This window comes from Medicago sativa, chromosome 5 (assembly GCF_051527215.1).
Source record: "Medicago sativa cultivar Bolivia chromosome 5, Bolivia_mono, whole genome shotgun sequence".
Taxonomy (NCBI): domain Eukaryota; kingdom Viridiplantae; phylum Streptophyta; class Magnoliopsida; order Fabales; family Fabaceae; genus Medicago; species Medicago sativa.
In genome coordinates this window covers 70,291,477-70,314,984 of record NC_140753.1, presented here as the reverse complement: position 1 = coordinate 70,314,984, position 23,508 = coordinate 70,291,477, and the positions used below count along the sequence as shown (strand labels likewise).

The window sequence follows — 23,508 nt, the reverse complement described above, 5'->3', positions numbered from 1 at the left end:
ATGATCGAAAAGAAACTTGTCCGCATTGAATTGGAGGATGGTAACCGCCTGCTACCCAAGGTCTATCTGGAACCAAAGGTTTTTCAAGAACTCTGTACACCATGGAAAGATGCAATAGTCGTGAAGCTGTTAGGAAAGAACCACGGATACAATACCATGAGAGATCGCTTACAAAAAATTTGGAAGCTTCAAGGAGGGTTTGAAATCATGGACAATGACAACGGCTTCTACATGGTGAAATTTGATTTGGCAGCCGACAAGGAAAAAGTAATAACTGGTGGACCCTGGCTCATATTTGATCATTGTCTTGCAGTTTCACACTGGTCACCAGAATTCGCCTCTCCAGATGCTAAAGTTGATCGCACCGTTGTCTGGGTTCGCTTTCCAGGTTTGAATCTTGTTTACTACGATGAGAGCTTCCTTTTAGCCATGGCTTCTGCGATCGGTCGACCAATCAAAGTTGATACAAACACACTGAAAGTCGAAAGAGGAAAATTCGCAAGAGTCTGTGTCGAAATTGATCTCACTGTCCCAGTGGTAGGAAAAATTTGGGTTAATGGACACTGGTATAAGGTCCAATATGAAGGGCTGCATCTGATTTGTACCAATTGCGGTTGTTACGGACATCTAGGGCGAAATTGCACCACCACAACAACCGCCGCCGACCACCCAAAGCCGCCCTGTAACGCCCTCCTTTTTATTTAATTATTTTTATTAAGTTAGAGTCTATTTATGTGATTTATTTATTTATATGAGGTGTTAGTATTTTATTATGTGGCATTATTCTATTATTTATTAGAATATGAGAATTATTAGAATTTATTAGAATATGAGAATTATTAGAGTAAGTAGATTTGGAGGTAGTTTTGAGATTAGAAGTCTTTTTATGATTTAGTCGATTTATTTTGATGAGTGATATTTTGTTATGTTATATGTTGCTATTTACTAGAATAATATATATTTGTTATTTGTTAGAGATATATTTGTTATTTGGTGTAGAAATATATTTGTTATTTGTTAGAGATATATTTGTTATTTGGTGTAGAAATATATTTGTTATTTGTTAGAGATATATTTGTTATTGGTGTATTATTATTATTAAGTGGGGGAGAGATATATTTAATTTAGAAATAAATAAGATTATGAGGATTATTAGTGTGAGTGGAATTGGGGGTTAGAATAGAAAGAAGAATAAGTTGTTGGGCCTAAATAGATTTGGAAAGAATATTTTAGTATTATAAATAGAGAAGCTTAGGTTAGAAAGAGTTTACCTTAAACCGCTTTTTGGAAAAGAGGATAACAAGAAAGAAGAGAAGAGAAGAGAAGAGAGAAGTCAAGAGAAGAGAAGAAGACCTTAGGAAAGAAGAACGCTGTTGCTGATTCAGGAATTAATCTAAGGTGAGAGTGAGACTATCTTGCATTAATATTAAGTTGTTAAATCATTAGATTACATCTAACAAGTTGGGGAGAGTTTGTGAGAATTTGAGAATTAGAGTTTTGAGAGAGTTTTGATGATTAGATGATGAAAACTTGTTGAATTGATGTAGAAATTGTGTACAGACCTTAGATAATCCATAGGATGATTATTGGAAGTAGTTTTGAGGTTAGAACCATGAGATTAGGTGAAACTTGGAGAAAATCTGCATTCTGCTCGAATTTTGATATTAAAACCTGTATTGATCGGTGCAGAATTGGTCTTAGGTGTAAACATGAAAGTTGTAGGTATGGATGTTAGCTTTCTAATGCCGTTGGTCTCACGTCAAAACGATATATAGAACTTGAGTTATGGTCAAATTACTGCACGTAGGTCACAGTGAATTTTTATGGACTTTCAGAACAACTTTTCCGAATTTAAAATGAAAACTGGTATTGATCGGTACAGAACTGGTCTTAGGCGTAAACATGAAAGTTTTAGACAATTTTGTTAGCTTTCTAGTGGCTTTAGGTTGACGTGAAAATGATGTTTGGTCTTTGAGTTATGATGAAAATACTACAGGGAGGTCTTAACAAAATTTTACGGTGACAACATTCTCTGTTTCATGTTTTTGCGTTTTGTTCATATGTTTCTATTTTGAATTGATCTTTGTTGTAAACATGAAAGTTGTTGATATTTGTGATACCTTTCCAGTAGCTTTGGTTTGACATGAAAATATGTTGTGGATAATTTATTATGTTTTTACAAAGATACATAGTGAATTATTGTTGATGTTTAAATATGATGTTATATGATGTTGTTTATGATTGATGAATATGATGTTTTAAGATGTTGTTTATTATCATTTGATATTGTTATATTATGATATGACATGAATTATTTATGTGATCCATATGTTGTGTAACGCCCCATTTTTGTTCTAATATTTTAGTAGATGTGTGAGTATTTTTATATAATTTTATTTGTTATATCTATATGTGATTTTATGTGAAATATATGATTTATGTAGTTGTATATTATTTAAATGAATATGACTTTATTATTTGTGGAAATAATAGGAGAAATAGAAATAGGTAGAATTAGTATTTATTTTTGGTTAATGGGAATTAAGTAGAAATTAAATAGAAATTAAGGGAGTTAAGTGAGAAAAGAAAAGAGTTATATTTTTGGGAGTAAAAGAAAGAAAAAGAGATAGAAACATTTTCACGTACAAACATTAGAAAAACTGGTTTTTGGAGAGAAAGAGGAGAAGAACCAAGAGAAAGCTAGGAGAAGAGCTAGGAAGAGAGAATCCAACCGTTTTTGCTGTAGAATTTGCTGAGATAAGGTAAGGGTGGGATTCCTTTCACTAATAATATGTATAATTCTGATTTTTGATGATTGTGGTGTTTTGGTATTAGGGTTAGAAAGTTTTAGGTTAATTGCTATAATATGATGAATTGTGTTGTTGATGCATGTTTCTATGTTATTTGATTGCTATATTGCCTAATTGAACCTGAAAACTTCTGTTGAAACGTATTTTGGGTAATCAAGGATTGAAAATTGGGAATTTCGATTGAAACGTCGGTGTCTGAATGTTCTACAGACAAGTGATTATGTGAGGTTTGGAAAATCGATTTTTTTGAGTGGTGGAAAATTGAATGTTTCTGTAGATTATGATAGAGGGAAATGTCAGGAGCGTGTAGGCGAAAACGGCACTGAAATCCGCTTAACGGTTTGAATTTTATGCGCAAAATGGTGAAAACGGAAAAAACGAAGAAAAAGCTGTGCTGTCAATCGAGCACGGCCGTGCCGTGCATGGCACGGGCCGTGCCAACGTTCTGTTTCCTTCGTGCTGACAGAACTTTGGTTTCTGCGTTTTTTGTGCTTTTTCACCCATTTCTGTTTTGAATTGGCTTTTGATGTAAACATGAAAGTTGTAGACAATTAAGTTAGCTTTATAATGGCCTTGGGTTGGAGTGGAAAAGACTTGTAGATTTTGAGTTATGGTAAAAATAGTCCAGGTGGGTCTTCAGAAAAATTTAAGAAAACTTAGCATAACTATTCCCAAGTTAGTCCAAAACTTATGGTTGGTTTCCCAACTTCAAACTTAAGTGTTAGGGACTTAGTTGAGATGTTTTATGAGTATTTGGATTATGTGATATTGATCAAAACTTAATTGCTTTTGAAGGATGTTTTAGACTTTGAGATGAATGTAATTGATTTATATATATGCTATGTTGTTGATTTCCGTTGTTGATGTCGTTGTATCATCTGATGTCGAAGTTGGGGAGTGTGTCATAAATGTTTTAGGCACATAAGTTGTTGTTGTAGTCGTTGTTGAAGTTGTATGTTGATATACACAAGTTGAGTCCAATTGCATACTCACATCTGTTGGGGGCTCATGCCCTGGAATGTTTATCATTCAACCGTTGGGGGCTTATGCCCTGGAATGTTCATCATTCAACTCGTTGGGGGCTTATGCCCTGGAATGTTTATCATTCACCTGTTGGGGGCTTATGCCCTGGGATGCTTTAACCATCCAAACTGTTGGGGGCTTATGCCCTGGAATGCTTAGCATTCAACGCGCGTAGATTGGTACCACATGCATGATGCATTAGTTGTCGTGTTGTCATTGCATTGTCGAGTTGTCGTTGTTGTCGTTGTCGTCGTTGCATTGTCGAGTTGTCGGTGTCGTTATTGATAACGAATTTGTTGTTATTGTTGTTCTTGATGATGTTGTTGTTGTTGTTCTGACGTTAATGGATGATATTAATTGATGTTATATAATGATGAATATATATGTTGTTGATGACTAAGATGTGGTAGGATGCGTTATCCTTACTAAATGATGTTAAGTTGATGATGTTGCATAGTCGAGTTGGTGTTCTTTGTTGATAATGACGTTGGTGTTGTGGTAGATGTTGTTTAATGCAGTTGAAAATGAATATGATGCTGAGTTATATGTATATATGAACTTGATAATGCTTGTTGTTGAACTGTTGTTATTTTCATTAATTTGATGAATTATATATTATTATTATTGGATAAGTTTCTCACCCCTTCTGCGTATATGTTGCCTCGACCGTGGGTAATGTGCAGGTAATGATGGCTTGTAGGTTGATTGACTCAAGTGTCTAGGGCTCTGATACATATTAGGATGGGGATCGTCGCGAATGTCTTCTTCATTTCTTTTATGTATCATATTTTGAAAAGACCTCGTTGTTGGATTTATTATTGTTGAGGATAATGTCTATTACGTTGAGGCCTTTGTGCCAATAATTTCGTTGACGTAGGATTTGGTTGAAATTATATTTTTAAAGAACTATTCCGCTGCAGTTTATTAAGATATTCTAAATGTTGGAATTAAATAAATAGATATTTCTATTTATGAAATTTTGATTAGCAGTGTGACACTCCGTTGTATAGTTTACTCTGATTATAATAATTATTATTACGTTGTTGGGAGAACGGGGTGTTACAATTGGTATCAGAGCAAGTCGGTCCGTCCGGCCAATTAGTAGTGTAACACCCGTTTTCCCAACGTTAAAAATTTCATAATTAAAAATCAGAGTAATTCAACTTTAAACGGAATGCTACACTTCTTAAAAATTCATAAACTGAATAAATAACAATTTATTCTTCAAAATCATTTAACATAAGTAATTCAAACTTCGCAGCGGAATTAGTTCTTTCAACATAAAAAATCTTTGGCACGCAGGCCTCATCAGAAAATCTCATAAGTCTTAGTTCAATATTTATTCATAAAAGTTCATAAACAATACGTAAGGAATAGAAGTAAAGTCAAGTCCCATATCCCGTTACGTATCAGAGCACCTAGACACACATGTGAGGAGTCCACTCACGACGCCTCTAATCTTGATTACCTGCAAGTTACCCATACGAAGAGCAACATTTCCAAGCAGAGGGGTGAGATTTCTCAAAACAAAAATATTAAACATATAAATCATATAAAGTACATTCAACAACTTAAACATCATTAACATATCTTAAACTCCATTAACTAGCATCATTAATCTCATACATTAGTTATACACTTCATCTTATATCATCTTAATTATAGACATAAACATCATCATCATATAACATCAATTACTAATCATAAACATCAGCATACATCATCAAATATTAATTACAAACATCAACACATATATTAATCACAAACATCAACGTCTAACACCAAATATAATCATAAGCATCATCATGTAATTCACATAAGTATCATTATCAAAGCATATCATTTATCGAAAACAATTTCATAATTAAGTTCATAATCAACTTCTTAAACAAACATCATCATTAAATCATAATCAAAACATCATCATCGAACATCACTTATCAAATAATCATTAAATATAAGTTATGACGACTCTACAATGCAACAACAACTTCAACAACAACTTAGACCACTTCGACAACAACTTAGACAACTTCAACAACAACTTAGACAACTTCGACAACTTCAATATGCATGTGGTACCACCAGGGCATTAAGCCCCCTTCGCTAAGGTCATATTTGGACCTGTCGGGCATTAAGCCCCCATCGCTAAGGTCATCAAGAGCCTGTCGGGCATTAAGCCCCCATCGCTGACTATGCAATAACACAATCTTCCTACAACTTGGACAACAACGTGAACATCTTATTCAATTCCATTAAAATGGACAACTTCTTAAATCATGACAACTTAGACCGACTTGTACATCTTCGCTAAAACTCAACAGCAACATAGACAACGTATGGACAGTTCACAACATATGATCATCATTGAATGCATTACACTAACTTTAAACATCATAAGTATTTACTTAATGTATTTATAACACGTCACTTTACTTATAACATTAAATCAAGGTTCAACAACAACAAACAGCGACAAATACAGCATATAACAGTGCTTGAATATCATATCATCATTAAAGAAATGTATCATATCAACTTAATCATCAAAAAGAATCACATAAAGCATATTTATCAATATCATATTGATCAATCATAAACAACTTCATATAACATCGTATTTAAACATCGACAATAATTCACTATGTATCTTTGTAAAAACATAATAAATTATCCACAACATATTTTCATGTCAAACCAAAGCTACTGGAAAGATATCACAAATATCAACAACTTTCATGTTTACAACAAAGATCAATTCAAAACAGAAACATATGACAAAACGCAAAAACATGAAACAGAGAATGCTGTCATCGTACAATTTCGCTATGACCTCCCTGTAGTATTTTAATCATAACTCAAAGACCAAACATCATTTTCACGTCAAACTAAAGTCACTAGAAAGCTAACAAAATTATCTAAAACTTTCATGTTTACGCCTAAGACCAATTCTGTACCGATCAATACCAGTTTTCATTTTAAATTCGGAAAAGTTGTGCTGAAAGTCCATAAAAATTCACTGTGACCTACGTGCAGTAATTTGACCATAACTCAATTTCTATATATCGTTTTGACGTGAGACCAACGGCATTAGAAAGCTAACATCCATACCTACAACTTTCGTGTTTACACCTAAGACAAATTCGGCACCGATCAATTCCAGTTTTAATATCAAAATTCGGGCAAAATGCAGATTTTCTCCAAGTTTCACCTAATCTCATGGTTCTAACCTCAAAACTACTTCCAATAATTATCCTATGGATTATCTAAGGTATGTACACAATTTCTACAACAATTCAACAAGTTTTCATCATCTAATCATCAAATCTCTCTCAAAACCCTAATTCTCAAATTCTCACAAACTCTCCCAAACTTGTTAGATGTAATCTAATGATTTAACAACTTAATATTAATGCAAGATAGTCTCACCCTCACCTTAGATTAATTCCTGAATCAGCAGCAGCGTTCTTCTTTCCTAAGGTCTTCTCCTCTTCTCTTCTCTCTTCTCTTCTTTCTTGTTCTCCTCTTTTCCAAAAAGCGGTTTAAGGTAAACTCTTTCTAACCTAAGCTTCTCTATTTATAATATACTAAAATATTCTTCCCAAATCTATTTAGGCCCAACAACTTATTCTTCTTTCTATTCTAACCCCCAATTCAACTCACACTAATAATCCTCATAATCTTATTTATTTCTAAATTAAATATATCTCTCACAAATAACAAATATATTTCTACACCAAATAACAAATATATCTCTAACAAATAACAAATATATTTCTACATCAAATAACAAATATATCTCTAACAAATAACAAATATATTTCTATACCAAATAACAAATATATCTCTAACAAATATATTTCTATACCAAATAACAAATATATCTCTAACAAATAACAAATATATATATATATATATATATATATATATATATATATATATATATATATATTATTCTAGTAAATACCAACATATAACATAACAAAATATCACTCATCAAAATAAATCGACTAAATCATAAAAAGACATCTAATCTCAAAACTACCTCCAAATCTACTTACTCTAATAATTCTCATATTCTAATAAATAATAGAATAATGCCACATAATAAAATACTAACACCTCATATAAATAAATAAATCACATAAATAGACTCTAACTTAATAAAAATAATTAAATAAAAAGGAGGGCGTTACAAGTAGAGTCGTGTCGAGCCTAGTAGTGTTGTGTGACAATTTTGTATTGTCCTTGTTGTCCTGATTGTTGTTTGTTGTTTGTTGTGCAATCCTTAGTATGAACTGGTTGGAGTACAACCATGTTCATATTAATTGTTTTAGTAAGTCGGTGTATTTTTCTTCTGCTGAAGAAGAAAGTTGAGCGGGGTTTTGGACTACTAAGCAGCTGAAGCAGTTAGAACATGATGGAGACTTGATGTTTTCTTTAATGGCTTATTTGTCTGTGGAAAATCAGTCGGTAATTGATAGATTGCCGTTGTGAATGAATTTCCTGAAGGTTTTCCTGATGAGATTCCAGACGTGCCACCAGAGAGGGAGGTTGAATTTTCAATTGATCTTCTGTCGGGTACGAAGCCTGTGTCGATGGCTCCTTACCGTATGTCAGCTTCAGAGTTGGTAGAGTTGAAGAAACAGTTAGAAGACTTGCTTGATAAGAAGTTTATAAGACCAAGTGTGTCACCTTGGGGAGCGCCTGTGTTGCTAGTTAAGAAGAATGAGGGTAGCATGAGATTGTGCATAGATTACCGTCAGCTGAATAAAGTGACGATAAAGAATAGGTATCCACTTCCGAGAATTGACGACTTGATTGATCAATTAGTGGGTGTTCGAGTGTTTAGCAAGATTGACTTGAGGTCAGGTTATCATCAGATTAAGGTGAAGGATGAAGATATGCAGAAGACGGCCTTTAGGACATGGTATGGACACTATGAATATAAAGTGATGCCTTTCGGTGTTACTAATGCGCCTGGTGTGTTCATGGAGTATATGAACAAAATTTTTCATGCTTTTCTGGATAAGTTTGTTGTTGTATTTATTGATGATATCTTGATTTATTCTAAGACTGAAGAAGAGCATGCAGAACATCTGAAGATTGTGTTGCAGGTGCTGAAAGAAAAGAAGTTGTATGCAAAACTATCAAAGTGCGAGTTCTGGTTAAGTGAAGTAAGTTTCCTTGGCCATATTATTTCTGGTAGTGGTATTGCTGTAGACCCGTCGAAGGTTGAAGCGGTATCACAGCGGGAGACTCCTCAGTCAGTTACAGAGATTAGAAGTTTTCTTGGTTTGGCTGGTTATTACAGAAGATTTATCGAAGGATTTTCGAAGTTGGCACTTCCATTGACTCAGTTGACCTGTAAAGGTAAAGCTTTTGTGTGGGATGCTCAGTGTGAGAATAACTTCAATGAGTTGAAGCGAAGATTGACGACGGCTCCAATTTTAATTTTGCCAGAGCCAGATAAACCTTTTGTTGTATATTGTGATGCGTCCAAGTTGGGCTTAGGTGGTGTGCTTATGCAAGATGGTAAGGTAGTGGCTTATGCTTCTAGACAGTTGAGAATTCATGAGAAGAATTACCCTACGCATGATTTAGAGTTGGCTGCTGTGGTTTTTGTGTTGAAAATTTGGAGACACTATTTGTACGGTTCCAGATTTGAAGTGTTTAGTGATCATAAAAGTCTGAAATATTTATTTGATCAAAAGGAGTTAAATATGAGGCAGAGAAGGTGGCTAGAGTTGTTGAAAGATTATGATTTTGGCTTGAATTACCATCCGGGTAAAGCTAATGTGGTTGCAGATCCCTTGAGTAGGAAAACGTTGCACATGTCGGCTATGATGGTGAAAGAATTTGAATTGCTGGAACAGTTTAGAGACTTAAGTCTTGTTTGTGAATTGGCACCTCAGAGTGTGCAGTTGGGTATGTTAAAAATTAATAATGAGTTCTTGAAGAGTATAAAAGAAGCCCAGGAGGTTGATGTGAAATTTGTAGACTTAATGGTTGCCAGTAATCAGACTGCAGATGGTGATTTTCAGGTTGATGATCAAGGAGTGTTGAGATTCCGAGGCAGGATTTGTATCCCTGATAATAATGAATTGAAAAAGTTGATTTTAGAAGAAAGTCACAAAAGTAGCTTGAGTATCCATCCGGGAGCTACAAAGATGTACCACGACTTGAAGAAACTGTTTTGGTGGTCTGGGTTGAAGCGAGATGTCGCACAATTTGTATATGCTTGTTTGACTTGTCAGAAATCGAAAGTTGAACATCAGAAGCCTGCTGGTTTGTTGACACCATTAGATGTGCCGGAATGGAAATGGGATAGCATCTCCATGGATTTTGTGACGAGTTTGCCAAACACTCAAAGAGGGCATGATGCCATTTGGGTCGTTGTCGATAGATTGACGAAGTCGGCACATTTTATTCCTATTAATATCACTTATTCAGTAGCTCAGTTGGCGGAGATTTATATTCATAATATTGTGAAGTTGCATGGTGTCCCGTCGAGTATTGTGTCGGATAGAGATCCGAGGTTCACTTCGAGATTTTGGAAAAGCTTGCAAGAAGCTTTGGGCTCTCAGTTGAAGTTGAGTTCGGCTTATCATCCGCAAACAGATGGTCAGTCAGAAAGAACGATTCAATCATTAGAAGACTTGTTGAGGGTGTGTGTACTTGAGCAAGGTGGAGCTTGGGACAATCACCTACCATTGATAGAGTTCACGTACAACAATAGTTACCATTCAAGTATTGGTATGGCACCTTTCGAAGCTTTATATGGTCGAAGGTGTAGGACTCCTTTATGTTGGTTTGAGTCGGGCGAAAGTATCGTGTTGGGACCTGAAATAGTTCAGCAGACTACGGAGAAGGTCAAGATGATAAGAGAGCATATGAAAGCGTCGCAGAGTCGACAGAAGAGCTATCATGACAAGCGTAGGAAGGACCTTGAGTTTCAAGAGGGTGACCATGTGTTCTTGAGAGTCACTCCTATGACCGGTGTGGGTCGTGCATTGAAGTCCAAGAAGTTGACTCCGAAGTTTATTGGTCCTTATCAAATATCTGAGAGAATTGGTACGGTGGCTTATAGAGTTGGTTTGCCACCACATCTTTCGAACTTGCATGATGTGTTTCATGTGTCGCAACTTCGGAAGTATGTAGCGGATCCTTCACATGTTATTCCTATAGATGATGTGCAAGTTAGAGAAAATCTTACCGTGGAGACTTTACCTTTGAGGATTGATGATCGCAAGGTGAAGACGTTGAGAGGTAAAGAGATACCTCTAGTGAGAGTTGTTTGGGGAGGAGCAACTGGTGAAAGCCTTACTTGGGAGTTGGAGAGTAAAATGCAAGAATCATATCCTGAGTTGTTTGCTTGAGGTAATATTTCGAGGACGAAATTCTCTAAGTTGGGGAGAGTTGTAACGCCCCATTTTTGTTCTAATATTTTAGTAGATGTGTGAGTATTTTTATATAATTTTATTTGTTATATCTATATGTGATTTTATGTGAAATATATGATTTATGTAGTTGTATATTATTTAAATGAATATGACTTTATTATTTGTGGAAATAATAGGAGAAATAGAAATAGGTAGAATTAGTATTTATTTTTGGTTAATGGGAATTAAGTAGAAATTAAATAGAAATTAAGGGAGTTAAGTGAGAAAAGAAAAGAGTTATATTTTTGGGAGTAAAAGAAAGAAAAAGATATAGAAACATTTTCACGTACAAACATTAGAAAAACTGGTTTTTGGAGAGAAAGAGGAGAAGAACCAAGAGAAAGCTAGGAGAAGAGCTAGGAAGAGAGAATCCAACCGTTTTTGCTGTAGAATTTGCTGAGATAAGGTAAGGGTGGGATTCCTTTCACTAATAATATGTATAATTCTGATTTTTGATGATTGTGGTGTTTTGGTATTAGGGTTAGAAAGTTTTAGGTTAATTGCTATAATATGATGAATTGTGTTGTTGATGCATGTTTCTATGTTATTTGATTGCTATATTGCCTAATTGAACCTGAAAACTTCTGTTGAAACGTATTTTGGGTAATCAAGGATTGAAAATTGGGAATTTCGATTGAAACGTCGGTGTCTGAATGTTCTACAGACAAGTGATTATGTGAGGTTTGGAAAATCGATTTTTTTGAGTGGTGGAAAATTGAATGTTTCTGTAGATTATGATAGAGGGAAATGTCAGGAGCGTGTAGGCGAAAACGGCACTGAAATCCGCTTAACGGTTTGAATTTTATGCGCAAAATGGTGAAAACGGAAAAAACGAAGAAAAAGCTGTGCTGTCAATCGAGCACGGCCGTGCCGTGCATGGCACGGGCCGTGCCAACGTTCTGTTTCCTTCGTGCTGACAGAACTTTGGTTTCTGCGTTTTTTGTGCTTTTTCACCCATTTCTGTTTTGAATTGCCTTTTGATGTAAACATGAAAGTTGTAGACAATTAAGTTAGCTTTATAATGGCCTTGGGTTGGAGTGGAAAAGACTTGTAGATTTTGAGTTATGATAAAAATAGTCCAGGTGGGTCTTCAGAAAAATTTAAGAAAACTTAGCATAACTATTCCCAAGTTAGTCCAAAACTTATGGTTGGTTTCCCAACTTCAAACTTAAGTGTTAGGGACTTAGTTGAGATGTTTTATGAGTATTTGTGATATTGATCAAAACTTAATTGCTTTTGAAGGATGTTTTAGACTTTGAGATGAATGTAATTGATTTATATATATGCTATGTTGTTGATTTCCGTTGTTGATGTCGTTGTATCATCTGATGTCGAAGTTGGGGAGTGTGTCATAAATGTTTTAGGCACATAAGTTGTTGTTGTAGTCGTTGTTGAAGTTGTATGTTGATATACACAAGTTGAGTCCAATTGCATACTCACATCTGTTGGGGGCTCATGCCCTGGAATGTTTATCATTCAACCGTTGGGGGCTTATGCCCTGGAATGTTCATCATTCAACTCGTTGGGGGCTTATGCCCTGGAATGTTTATCATTCACTTGTTGGGGGCTTATGCCCTGGGATGCTTTAACCATCCAAACTGTTGGGGGCTTATGCCCTGGAATGCTTAGCATTCAACGCGTGTAGATTGGTACCACATGCATGATGCATTAGTTGTCGTGTTGTCATTGCATTGTCGAGTTGTCGTTGTTGTCGTTGTCGTCGTTGCATTGTCGAGTTGTCGGTGTCGTTATTGATAACGAATTTGTTGTTATTGTTGTTCTTGATGATGTTGTTGTTGTTGTTCTGACGTTAATGGATGATATTAATTGATGTTATATAATGATGAATATATATGTTGTTGATGACTAAGATGTGGTAGGATGCGTTATCCTTACTAAATGATGTTAAGTTGATGATGTTGCATAGTCGAGTTGGTGTTCTTTGTTGATAATGACGTTGGTGTTGTGGTAGATGTTGTTTAATGCAGTTGAAAATGAATATGATGCTGAGTTATATGTATATATGAACTTGATAATGCTTGTTGTTGAACTGTTGTTATTTTCATTAATTTGATGAATTATATATTATTATTATTGGATAAGTTTCTCACCCCTTCTGCGTATATGTTGCCTCGACCGTGGGTAATGTGCAGGTAATGATGGCTTGTAGGTTGATTGACTCAAGTGTCTAGGGCTCTGATACATATTAGGATGGGGATCGTCGCGAATGTCTTCTTCATTTCTTTTATGTATCATATTTTGAAAAGACCTCGTTGTTGGATTTATTATTGTTGAGGATAATGTCTATTACGTTGAGGCCTTTGTGCCAATAATTTCGTTGACGTAGGATTTGGTTGAAATTATATTTTTAAAGAACTATTCCGCTGCAGTTTATTAAGATATTCTAAATGTTGGTATTTAAATAATTAGATATTTTCTATTTATGAAATTTTGAAAAGTAGTGTGACACTCCGTTGTGTGATTACTCTGATTTTATTTATTAATATTACGTTGTTTGAGAACGGGTTGTTACATGTTGTCATGATGCTAAGATGTTAAGATGTTAAGACGTTAAGATGATATGAAGTTGTTAAGTCGTCGAGTCGTTATGAAGTCGTCAAGTTGTTAAGATGTCATAGATGTTCATGAAGTTTCTAAGACGTAAGATGTTGAGTCCATGCATACTCATTTAAAGATGAGGGCTCATGCCCTGGAGTTTTTGCTCAACCACGACGATGGAGCTTATGCTCAACCAGAGACAAGGGCTCATGCCCTAGGAGCTTTTGTTCAAATAGCGACGAGGGCTTATGCCCTAGGAGTATATTTATGCTCAATAGCGACGAGGGCTTATGCCCTAGGAGTATATTTATGCTCACAAGCGACGAGGGCTTATGCCCTAGATTGGTACCACATGCATTTGCATTTTCATGATGACTCAAGATGATTTAAGATGATAAGAGTTGCATAGTCGAGTTGAGTCGCATTGTCAAGTCAAGAGTCGAGTCGATCATGAAGTTGTTTATGACTATGATTATGAAGTCGATTATGAGTTTGATTAAGAAGCTGTTATGATGATTATAAGATGCTAAATGATTATTGTTGTTGATGTTCATGATTGTTTTGATGATGATGTTTGTTTATGAGTTGATGATTATGATTTGATGATTATGGTTATGATTAGTACTTGATGTTATATGATGATGTTTATGTCTATGATTAAGATGCTATGATTAAAAGGAATATATGATAATGCTTATGACTAATATTTGTAGATATGTGATGATATTTATATGATGATATAATATGAAGCATATGACTATTGTAGGAAGAATAATGATATTAGTTAAGGAAGTTTAAGTTGCTAGATATGATTAATGAATTATAGGATGTTTAAGTTGTTGAATGTACTTTACATGATTTATATGCTTTATATTATTGTTTGAGAAATCTCACCCCTCTGCTTGGAAATGTTGCTCTTCGTATGGGTAACTTGCAGGTAATCAAGATTAGAGGCGTCGTGAGTGGACTCCTCACATGTGTGTCTAGGTGCTGTGATACGTAACGGGATGGGACTTGACTTGACTTCTATTCCTTATGTATTGTTTATGAACTTTTATGAATAAATATTGAACTAAGACTTATGAGATTTTCTGATGAGGCCTGCATGGCAAAGACTTTTTTATGTTGAATGAACTAATTCCGCTGCGAAGTTTTGAATTACTTATGTTAAATGATTTTGAAGAATAAATTGTTATTTATTCAGTTTATGAATTTTTAAGAAGTGTAGCATTCCGTTTAAAGTGGAATTACTCTGATTTTTAATTATGAAATTTTTACGTTGGGAAAACGGGGTGTTACAATTGGTATCAGAGCAGGTCGGTCCGTCCGGCCAAGTAGATGAGTCGTTGTGTCGTGTCGTCATGTTTTCTAGTTAGTAGTTATGTTTTTATGTGATCATGTTTAACTGACTAACTTGATGTGGTTTTTGTGTTTTGTTTGAAGAAGTAATGACTAAATTTATTTTTTATTGTGCTTGAATTTCGAGGACGAAATTCTTTTAAGTTGGGGAGAGTTGTAACACCCTCCTTTTTATTTAATTATTTTTATTAAGTTAGAGTCTATTTATGTGATTTATTTATTTATATGAGGTGTTAGTATTTTATTATGTGGCATTATTCTATTATTTATTAGAATATGAGAATTATTAGAGTAAGTAGATTTGGAGGTAGTTTTGAGATTAGATGTCTTTTTATGATTTAGTCGATTTATTTTGATGAGTGATATTTTGTTATGTTATATGTTCGTATTTACTAGAATAATATATATTTGTTATTTGTTAGAGATATATTTGTTATTTGGTGTAGAAATATATTTGTTATAGATATATTTGTTATTTTGTGTAGAAATATATTTGTTATTTGTTAGAGATATATTTGTTTTTGGTGTATTATTATTATTAAGTGGGGGAGAGATATATTTAATTTAGAAATAAATAAGATTATGAGGATTATTAGTGTGAGTGGAATTGGGGGTTAGAATAGAAAGAAGAATAAGTTGTTGAGCCTAAATAGATTTGGAAAGAATATTTTAATATTATAAATAGAGAAGCTTAAGTTAGAAAGAGTTTACCTTAAACCGCTTTTTGGAAAAGAGGAGAACAAGAAAGAAGAGAAGAGAAGAGAAGAGAGAAGTCAAGAGAAAAGGAGAAAACCTTAGGAAAGAAGAACGTTGCTGCTGATTCAGGAATTAATCTAAGGTGAGGGTGAAACTATCTTGCATTAATATTAAGTTGTTAAATCATTAGATTACATCTAACAAGTTGGGGAGAGTTTGTGAGAATTTGAGAATTAGGGTTTTGAGAGAGTTTTGATGATTAGATGATGAAAACTTGTTGAATTGATGTAGAAATTATGTACAGACCTTAGATAATCCATATGATGATTATTGGAAGTAGTTTTGAGGTTAGAACCATGAGATTAGGTGAAACTTGGAGAAAATCTGCATTCTGCTTGAATTTTGATATTAAAACCTGTATTGATCGGTGTGGAATTGGTCTTAGGTGTAAACACGAAAGTTGTAGGTATGGATGTTAGCTTTCTAATGTCGTTGGTCTCACGTCAAAAAGATATATAGAACTTGAGTTATGGTCAAATTACTGCACGTAGGTCACAGTGAATTTTTATGGACTTTCAGCACAACTTTTCCGAATTTAAAATGAAAACTGATATTGATCGGTACAGAACTGGTCTTAGGCATAAACATGAAAGTTTTAGACAATTTTGTTAGCTTTCTAGTGGCTTTGGGTTGACGTGAAAATGATGTTTGGTCTTTGAGTTATGATGAAAAAACTACATGGAGGTCTTAGGAAAATTGTACGGTGACAACATTCTCTGTTTCATGTTTTTGCGTTTTGTTCATATGTTTCTGTTTTGAATTGATCTTTGTTGTAAACATGAAAGTTGTTGATATTTGTGATACCTTTCCAGTAGCTTTGGTTTGACATGAAAATATGTTGTGGATAATTTATTATGTTTTTACAAAGATACATAGTGAATTATTGTTGATGTTTAAATATGATGTTATATGATGTTGTTTATGATTGATGAATATGATGTTTTAAGATGTTGTTTATTATCATTTGATATTGTTATATTATGATATGACATGAATTATTTATGTGATCCATATGTTGTCATGATGCTAAGATGTTAAGATGTTAAGACGTTAAGATGATATGAAGTTGTTAAGTCGTCGAGTCGTTATGAAGTCGTCAAGTTGTTAAGATGTCATAGATGTTCATGAAGTTTCTAAGACGTAAGATGTTGAGTCCATGCATACTCATTTAAAGATGAGGGCTCATGCCCTGGAGTTTTTGCTCAACCACGACGATGGAGCTTATGCTCAACCAGAGACAAAGGCTCATGCCCTAGGAGCTTTTGCTCAAATAGGGACGAGGGCTTATGCCCTAGGAGTATATTTATGCTCAATAGCGACGAGGGCTTATGCCCTAGGAGTATATTTATGCTCACAAGCGACGAGGGCTTATGCCCTAGATTGGTACCACATGCATTTGCATTTTCATGATGACTCAAGATGATTTAAGATGATAAGAGTTGCATAGTCGAGTTGAGTCGCATTGTCAAGTCAAGAGTCGAGTCGATCATGAAGTTGTTTATGACTATGATTATGAAGTCGATTATGAGTTTGATTAAGAAGCTGTTATGATGATTATAAGATGCTAAATGATTATTGTTGTTGATGTTCATGATTGTTTTGATGATGATGTTTGTTTATGAGTTGATGATTATGATTTGATGATTATGGTTATGATTAGTACTTGATGTTATATGATGATGTTTATGTCTATGATTAAGATGCTATGATTAAAAGGAATATATGATAATGCTTATGACTAATATTTGTAGATATGTGATGATATTTATATGATGATATAATATGAAGCATATGACTATTGTAGGAAGAATAATGATACTAGTTAAGGAAGTTTAAGTTGCTAGATATGATTAATGAATTATAGGATGTTTAAGTTGTTGAATGTACTTTACATGATTTATATGCTTTATATTATTGTTTGAGAAATCTCACCCCTCTGCTTGGAAATGTTGCTCTTCGTATGGGTAACTTGCAGGTAATCAAGATTAGAGGCGTCGTGAGTGGACTCCTCACATGTGTGTCTAGGTGCTCTGATACGTAACGGGATGGGACTTGACTTGACTTCTATTCCTTATGTATTGTTTATGAACTTTTATGAATAAATATTGAACTAAGACTTATGAGATTTTCTGATGAGGCCTGCATGGCAAAGACTTTTTTATGTTGAATGAACTAATTCCGCTGTGAAGTTTTGAATTACTTATGTTAAATGATTTTGAAGAATAAATTGTTATTTATTCAGTTTATGAATTTTTAAGAAGTGTAGTATTCCGTTTAAAGTGGAATTACTCTGATTTTTAATTATGTAATTTTTACGTTGGGAAAACGGGGTGTTACACGCAACCACAACCAGCCACCGCCGCAAGCAATCATGAAGGTTCCCAAAGATCTGATCAACACAATCATACACATTCAATGCTGGCCTCCCAAAACAGTAACAACATAACTACACCTCCTATTATTTTGTCACCTGATAATGGGAAAATAATTAGTATTAATGAGGGAAATAAGGAGCTTCATGGTGATTGGTTGTTAGTAACTAGGAAAAAGAAAACACCAATCAATTCAACCTTAAATCCACCAAAAACCGTTACCCACAAAAGCAATCGTTTTAGTGCTTTATCAAATTCCTCACAAAAAGCCAAGCCTGGCCCACAAAGCTCTAAGCTTCCCCTACGCCCTAAACCCACAGATATTGCACGCGCTGGTTCCAGTAATCATGAGCCAAAAAGACGGCGCAGTGATGACAGCCATCATGACCAAACCTTTGACTCAAATTTTAACCCATCTCCAATTGTCCCCACATGACCAACAAAGCCTGGCAAGACTACACTAGCACGTAAAAACATGGGAACTCCTTTGACCAATCAACCTCCAAATCCAGTCGATACCTATGCTAAAACTGTTGACACCAATCACATTCCTGAACCGAAATCCCCCATGCACATTCTCACCAATCTTCAGCCTGAAACAAACAGTAACAAACACAACACATCACCAACCAATAATGTTGTTACAAACTATGATAACACTCAGACTTCTCAAAAACCTGATGATGAACAAGTGGAAATCAATGCAGATAAGCTAGACTCCCATGAGGAGGATATGGTAACGTAGCCCCTCCACATTTCGTCCTATCAATCCTTCTGTTGTTATGGAAGCTCTTTTCGATACTACTTTCCTCTCTTGGAACATCAGAGGGGCTCTCAGTAACAATGCAAGAAGACATTTGAAAGATTTGGTTAGAAAGCATCAACCTACCTTTATGGTTGTTCTCGAAACTCATGTTCCTTTCGCTAAACTCTCTGTTTTTTGGAATAATATGGGCTACACCCCTGTACATATTATTGAAGCTAACGGTCACTCTGGAGGAATTTGGCTCTTTCAACATTCCGCTAGTAACATCATCTCCACCGTCCTAGACTCCAACCAATTCTCCATAACCATAAACATCAGCCGTGGCAACGTTTCCACTGCCTGCACCTGCATATATGCTAGCCCCAACCACACTCAGCGCCCCAACCTTTGGAATTACCTTATGAACATTGGCCATACCATTGATGTCCCCTGGATGCTCATAGGTGATTTTAATGAAACCCTTCTCCCTAGTGACCAAAGAGGCGATACTTTTCACCATAACCGAGCTGCTCTCTTCTCCAACCTCATGAATAACTGCAACCTTCTTGACCTTACAACCACAGGTGGTCACTTCACTTGGCACCGCAACAATAATGGCATTCACATCCTTTCCAAAAAACTTGACAGATGCATCGCAAATGTTGATTGGCGTGTCTCCTTTCCTGAAGCTTTTGTTGAGGTCCTTTGCAGACTCCATTCCGATCATAATCCCCTCTTCCTCCGCTTTGGTGGCCTCCCTTTAGCCAGAGGACCTAGGCCCTTTCGCTTTGAAGCAGCTTGGCTAAATCATAATGGCTATGCAGACTTGGTTAAAAGCTCCTGAACTCCTCAAAACAACAATATCACTGCGGCTTTAACAAATGTCCAAGAGAAATCCATCATTTTCAATCATGAAGTCTTTGGCAATATTTTCAAAAGAAAGAAACATGTTGAAAATAGACTCAAGGGTGTCCAAAACTACCTGGAGAGAGTTGACTCATCTCGCCATACCCTCCTTGAAAAATAATTGCAACAAGAATACAATCACATCCTTTTCCAAGAAGAAATGCTTTGGTATCAAAAGTCTAGGGAACAATGGGTGAAATTTGGTGATAAAAATAGCTCTTTCTTTCATGCTCAAACTATCATTAGAAGGAAGAGAAATAGAGTTCACAGACTTCAACTTCCAAATGGCATATGGACCTCCGATAGCACTATCCTCCAAGATGAAGCCCAAAAATATTTTAAAAACTTTTTTTGTGGTCATCTTCCTCCCACCAGCACCAACTTCCAAGAAGGCGCACCACCCACCATTGATGACATAGACAAACTTTCCCTCAATAAACCTATCACTAAAAATGAAGTGTTTGCTGCCCTTAACTCCATGAAGCCTTACAAAGCTCCCGGCCCAGATGGTTTCCATTGTATCTTCTTCAAACAATATTGGCATATAGTTGGAGATGATATTTTTCATATGGTCCACACAGCCTTTCACACAGGTTACTTTGATCTGGAGATCTCAAGCACTCTCATTGCACTCATTCCCAAAATTGATTCTCCTACCACTTACAAAGATTTCAGGCCCATCAGCCTCTGCAACATAATCTATAAGATTATCACAAAAGTTCTTGTGCATCGTCTTAGGCCTACTCTCAATAATCTTATTGGCCCTTACCAAAGCAGTTTTCTGCCTAGTAGGGGAACTTCTGATAACTCAATTGTTTTGCAGGAAATTATTCATTTCATGAGAAGATCTAAGAAGAAGAAGGGATATGTGGCGTTCAAGCTCGACCTGGAGAAAGCCTTTGATAATCTCAGATGGGATTTCCTTAACTCCTGCCTTCATGATTTTGGATTTCCAGACATCACCATCAAACTCATCATGCATTGTGTCACTTCCTTCACCTTCTCTATCTTATGGAACGGTAAAAAAATGCAGCCTTTCAAGCCTACTCATGGTCTCAGACAAGGTGATCCGCTCTCTCCTTACCTCTTCATTCTCTACATGGAGAAGCTCTCTATTGCCATCAATCATGCCGTGACTCAAGGAAATTAGGATCCTATTCACATCACTCATGGAGGACCACATATATCTCACCTTCTATTTGCAGATGATGTTCTTCTTTTCACTAAGGCAAAAAATTCTCAATTTCATTTCATCACTGATTTATTTGATAGATTTAGCAGGGTCTCAGGATTGAAGATTAATATTTCAAAGTTTAGAGCTTTCTATTCTTCAGGGACTCCCCAAGAGAAAATCAACAACCTCACATCTATATCTGGCATCCGCATCACAACATCTCTTGACAAATACCTGGGCTTCTCCATGCTTAAGGGACGCCTTAAAAGAAGTGATTTCAATTTCATCATTGAAAAAATGCAAACTAGGTTGGCATCTTGGAAGAACCGTCTTCTCAACAGAACAAGTAGACTGGCTTTAGCTACTTCTGTTCTATCTTCCATCCCTTCCTACTACATGCAAATTAACTGGCTCCCGCAAAGCATTTGTGATTCTATTGATCAAACAACTCGTAATTTCATTTGGCATGGTTCTAGTAACAAGGGTGTTCACTTGGTAAGTTGGAAGAAAGTCACTAGACCTAAGCGTTATGGGGGTTTGGGTATTAGAACGGCTCGACATGCTAACGTTTGCCTCCTCGGAAAGTTAGTTTGGGATATGGTATAATCCACCAACAAGTTATGGGTGAATCTTCTCTCTGCTAAATATTCAGCAGGACCAAATGTTCTTCAAGCAAAAGCTACCAACAGCAGCTCGCCCTCTTGGGCATCTATCATCCGTGCAAAAGATATTATCAAAAATGGCTATTCTTGGCGAGCAGGCTCGGGGTCCTCCTCCTTTTGGTTCAACAATTGGTGTCCTCATGGTCTACTTGGTTCTCTGGTTCCTATTATTGACATTCATGATATTCACCTAACGGTTAGAGATGTGATAACCTACAACGGACAACACACTCAATCCCTTTACACCACCCTACCTCAAACCGTAGCTGACACTGTCAATAGCTTTCATGCAAATTTCAATTCAACCGTCGATGATGCCTTTATTTGGAGTCATAACAAGAACGAAGCTTACACAACTAAAAATGGTTATTCTTGGCTTCTCTCCTCCACAGAACCAGCTAACATTGTTACTCCGAATCTTTCGTGGTCTTGGATTTGGAAACTACAGGTACCGAAGAAGTATAAATTCTTTATTTGGCTAGCTATTCATGATGCGGTTCCTACTCTTTCTTTGCTTCACCATAGAAACATCGCCGTGTCTGCAAGGTGTGGAAGATGCGGTGAAGAGGATGAATCCTTCATGCATTGTGTTAGGGACTGCAAATTTTCGAAACCTATCTGGCAAAAATTTGGATTTTCAGACACAAACTTCTTTTCTACCAACTGTTCGCATGAGTGGATAAAAGGCAGCACCAACGATTCCCGTTCTACCATCTTCCTCGTTTGTCTCTGGTGGATTTGGAGGCACCGAAATCAAATGTGTTTCAATAATGATTCCTGGTCCCTCACGCGTTTGAGCATCAACATTCATAATTCAGCCGAAACAATCCAGAAGTGTTTCCAGCCTGCTACTGCTGCTATTACTTCGGACCGCTGGATTAGATGGAACAGCAGCAATTATAACTGCCATATCCTCAACGTAGATGGAAGCTGTTTGGGCAATCCAATTCGAGCTGGCTATGGAGGGTTAATCCGCAACTGTGCCGGACTGTTTCTGAGGGGTTTCTCAGGTTACATTCAAGACTCAACATGTATTCTTCTTGCTGAACTCACAACCATTCACAAGGGAGTTCGTTTAGCAGTGGACATGGGAATAGAGGATTTAGTCTGTTTCTCAGACTCTCAGCTTTCGGTCAATCTCATTAAAGGAGCAGTGTCAAAATTTCATGCCTATGCTGTACTAATTCAAGACATCAAGGATATAATATCTTCTCACAACTTCACTATCCTCCACACTCTTCGAGAAGGAAATCATTGCGCCGATTTCTTGGTGAAGCTTGGAGCATCGTCAAATGTTGGTTTCATGGAGCACCTGTCCCCGCCTCATGCTCTCATCGATCTGATCCGGAATGATGTCATGGGAACTTTCTTCCTAAGAGCTTGAGCTCCTGTGTTCTCTCTTTTCCTGCTTTCCCTTTTTTCTGTTTTTTTTTTTTGACTTTAGCTTTGTAACCAAAAAAAAAATAGACAAGTTATTCGCTAACAAATTTTTATGACGGGAATTAATTAAAGACTTTTTCTAATCACTCCTAAAAAACTCCGCTTAGACCCAAATCTATCAGTAAAAATATTATCATTATACCAAAAATGCCCTTGTTCATATTCATATACATTTCTCAAAAACCATTTTTCTCATCCCTTCCCCATTTTTTCACGTGTTACTCTCTTTCACAAACCAACATTAAAAGAACGCAAATTAG

General features: G+C 35.8%; 1 protein-coding gene across 1 annotated transcript; it reads left to right on the top strand.

The window, feature by feature from the left end:
• Positions 1-18,757, top strand: LOC146924499 (uncharacterized). Its single transcript, XM_085711865.1, has 2 exons — positions 1-566; positions 18,442-18,757. Exons 1-2 carry the CDS (start codon positions 1-3, stop codon positions 18,755-18,757), a joined length of 882 nt encoding a protein of 293 aa, XP_085567991.1.
• The last annotated feature ends 4,751 nt before the right edge of the window (positions 18,758-23,508 follow it).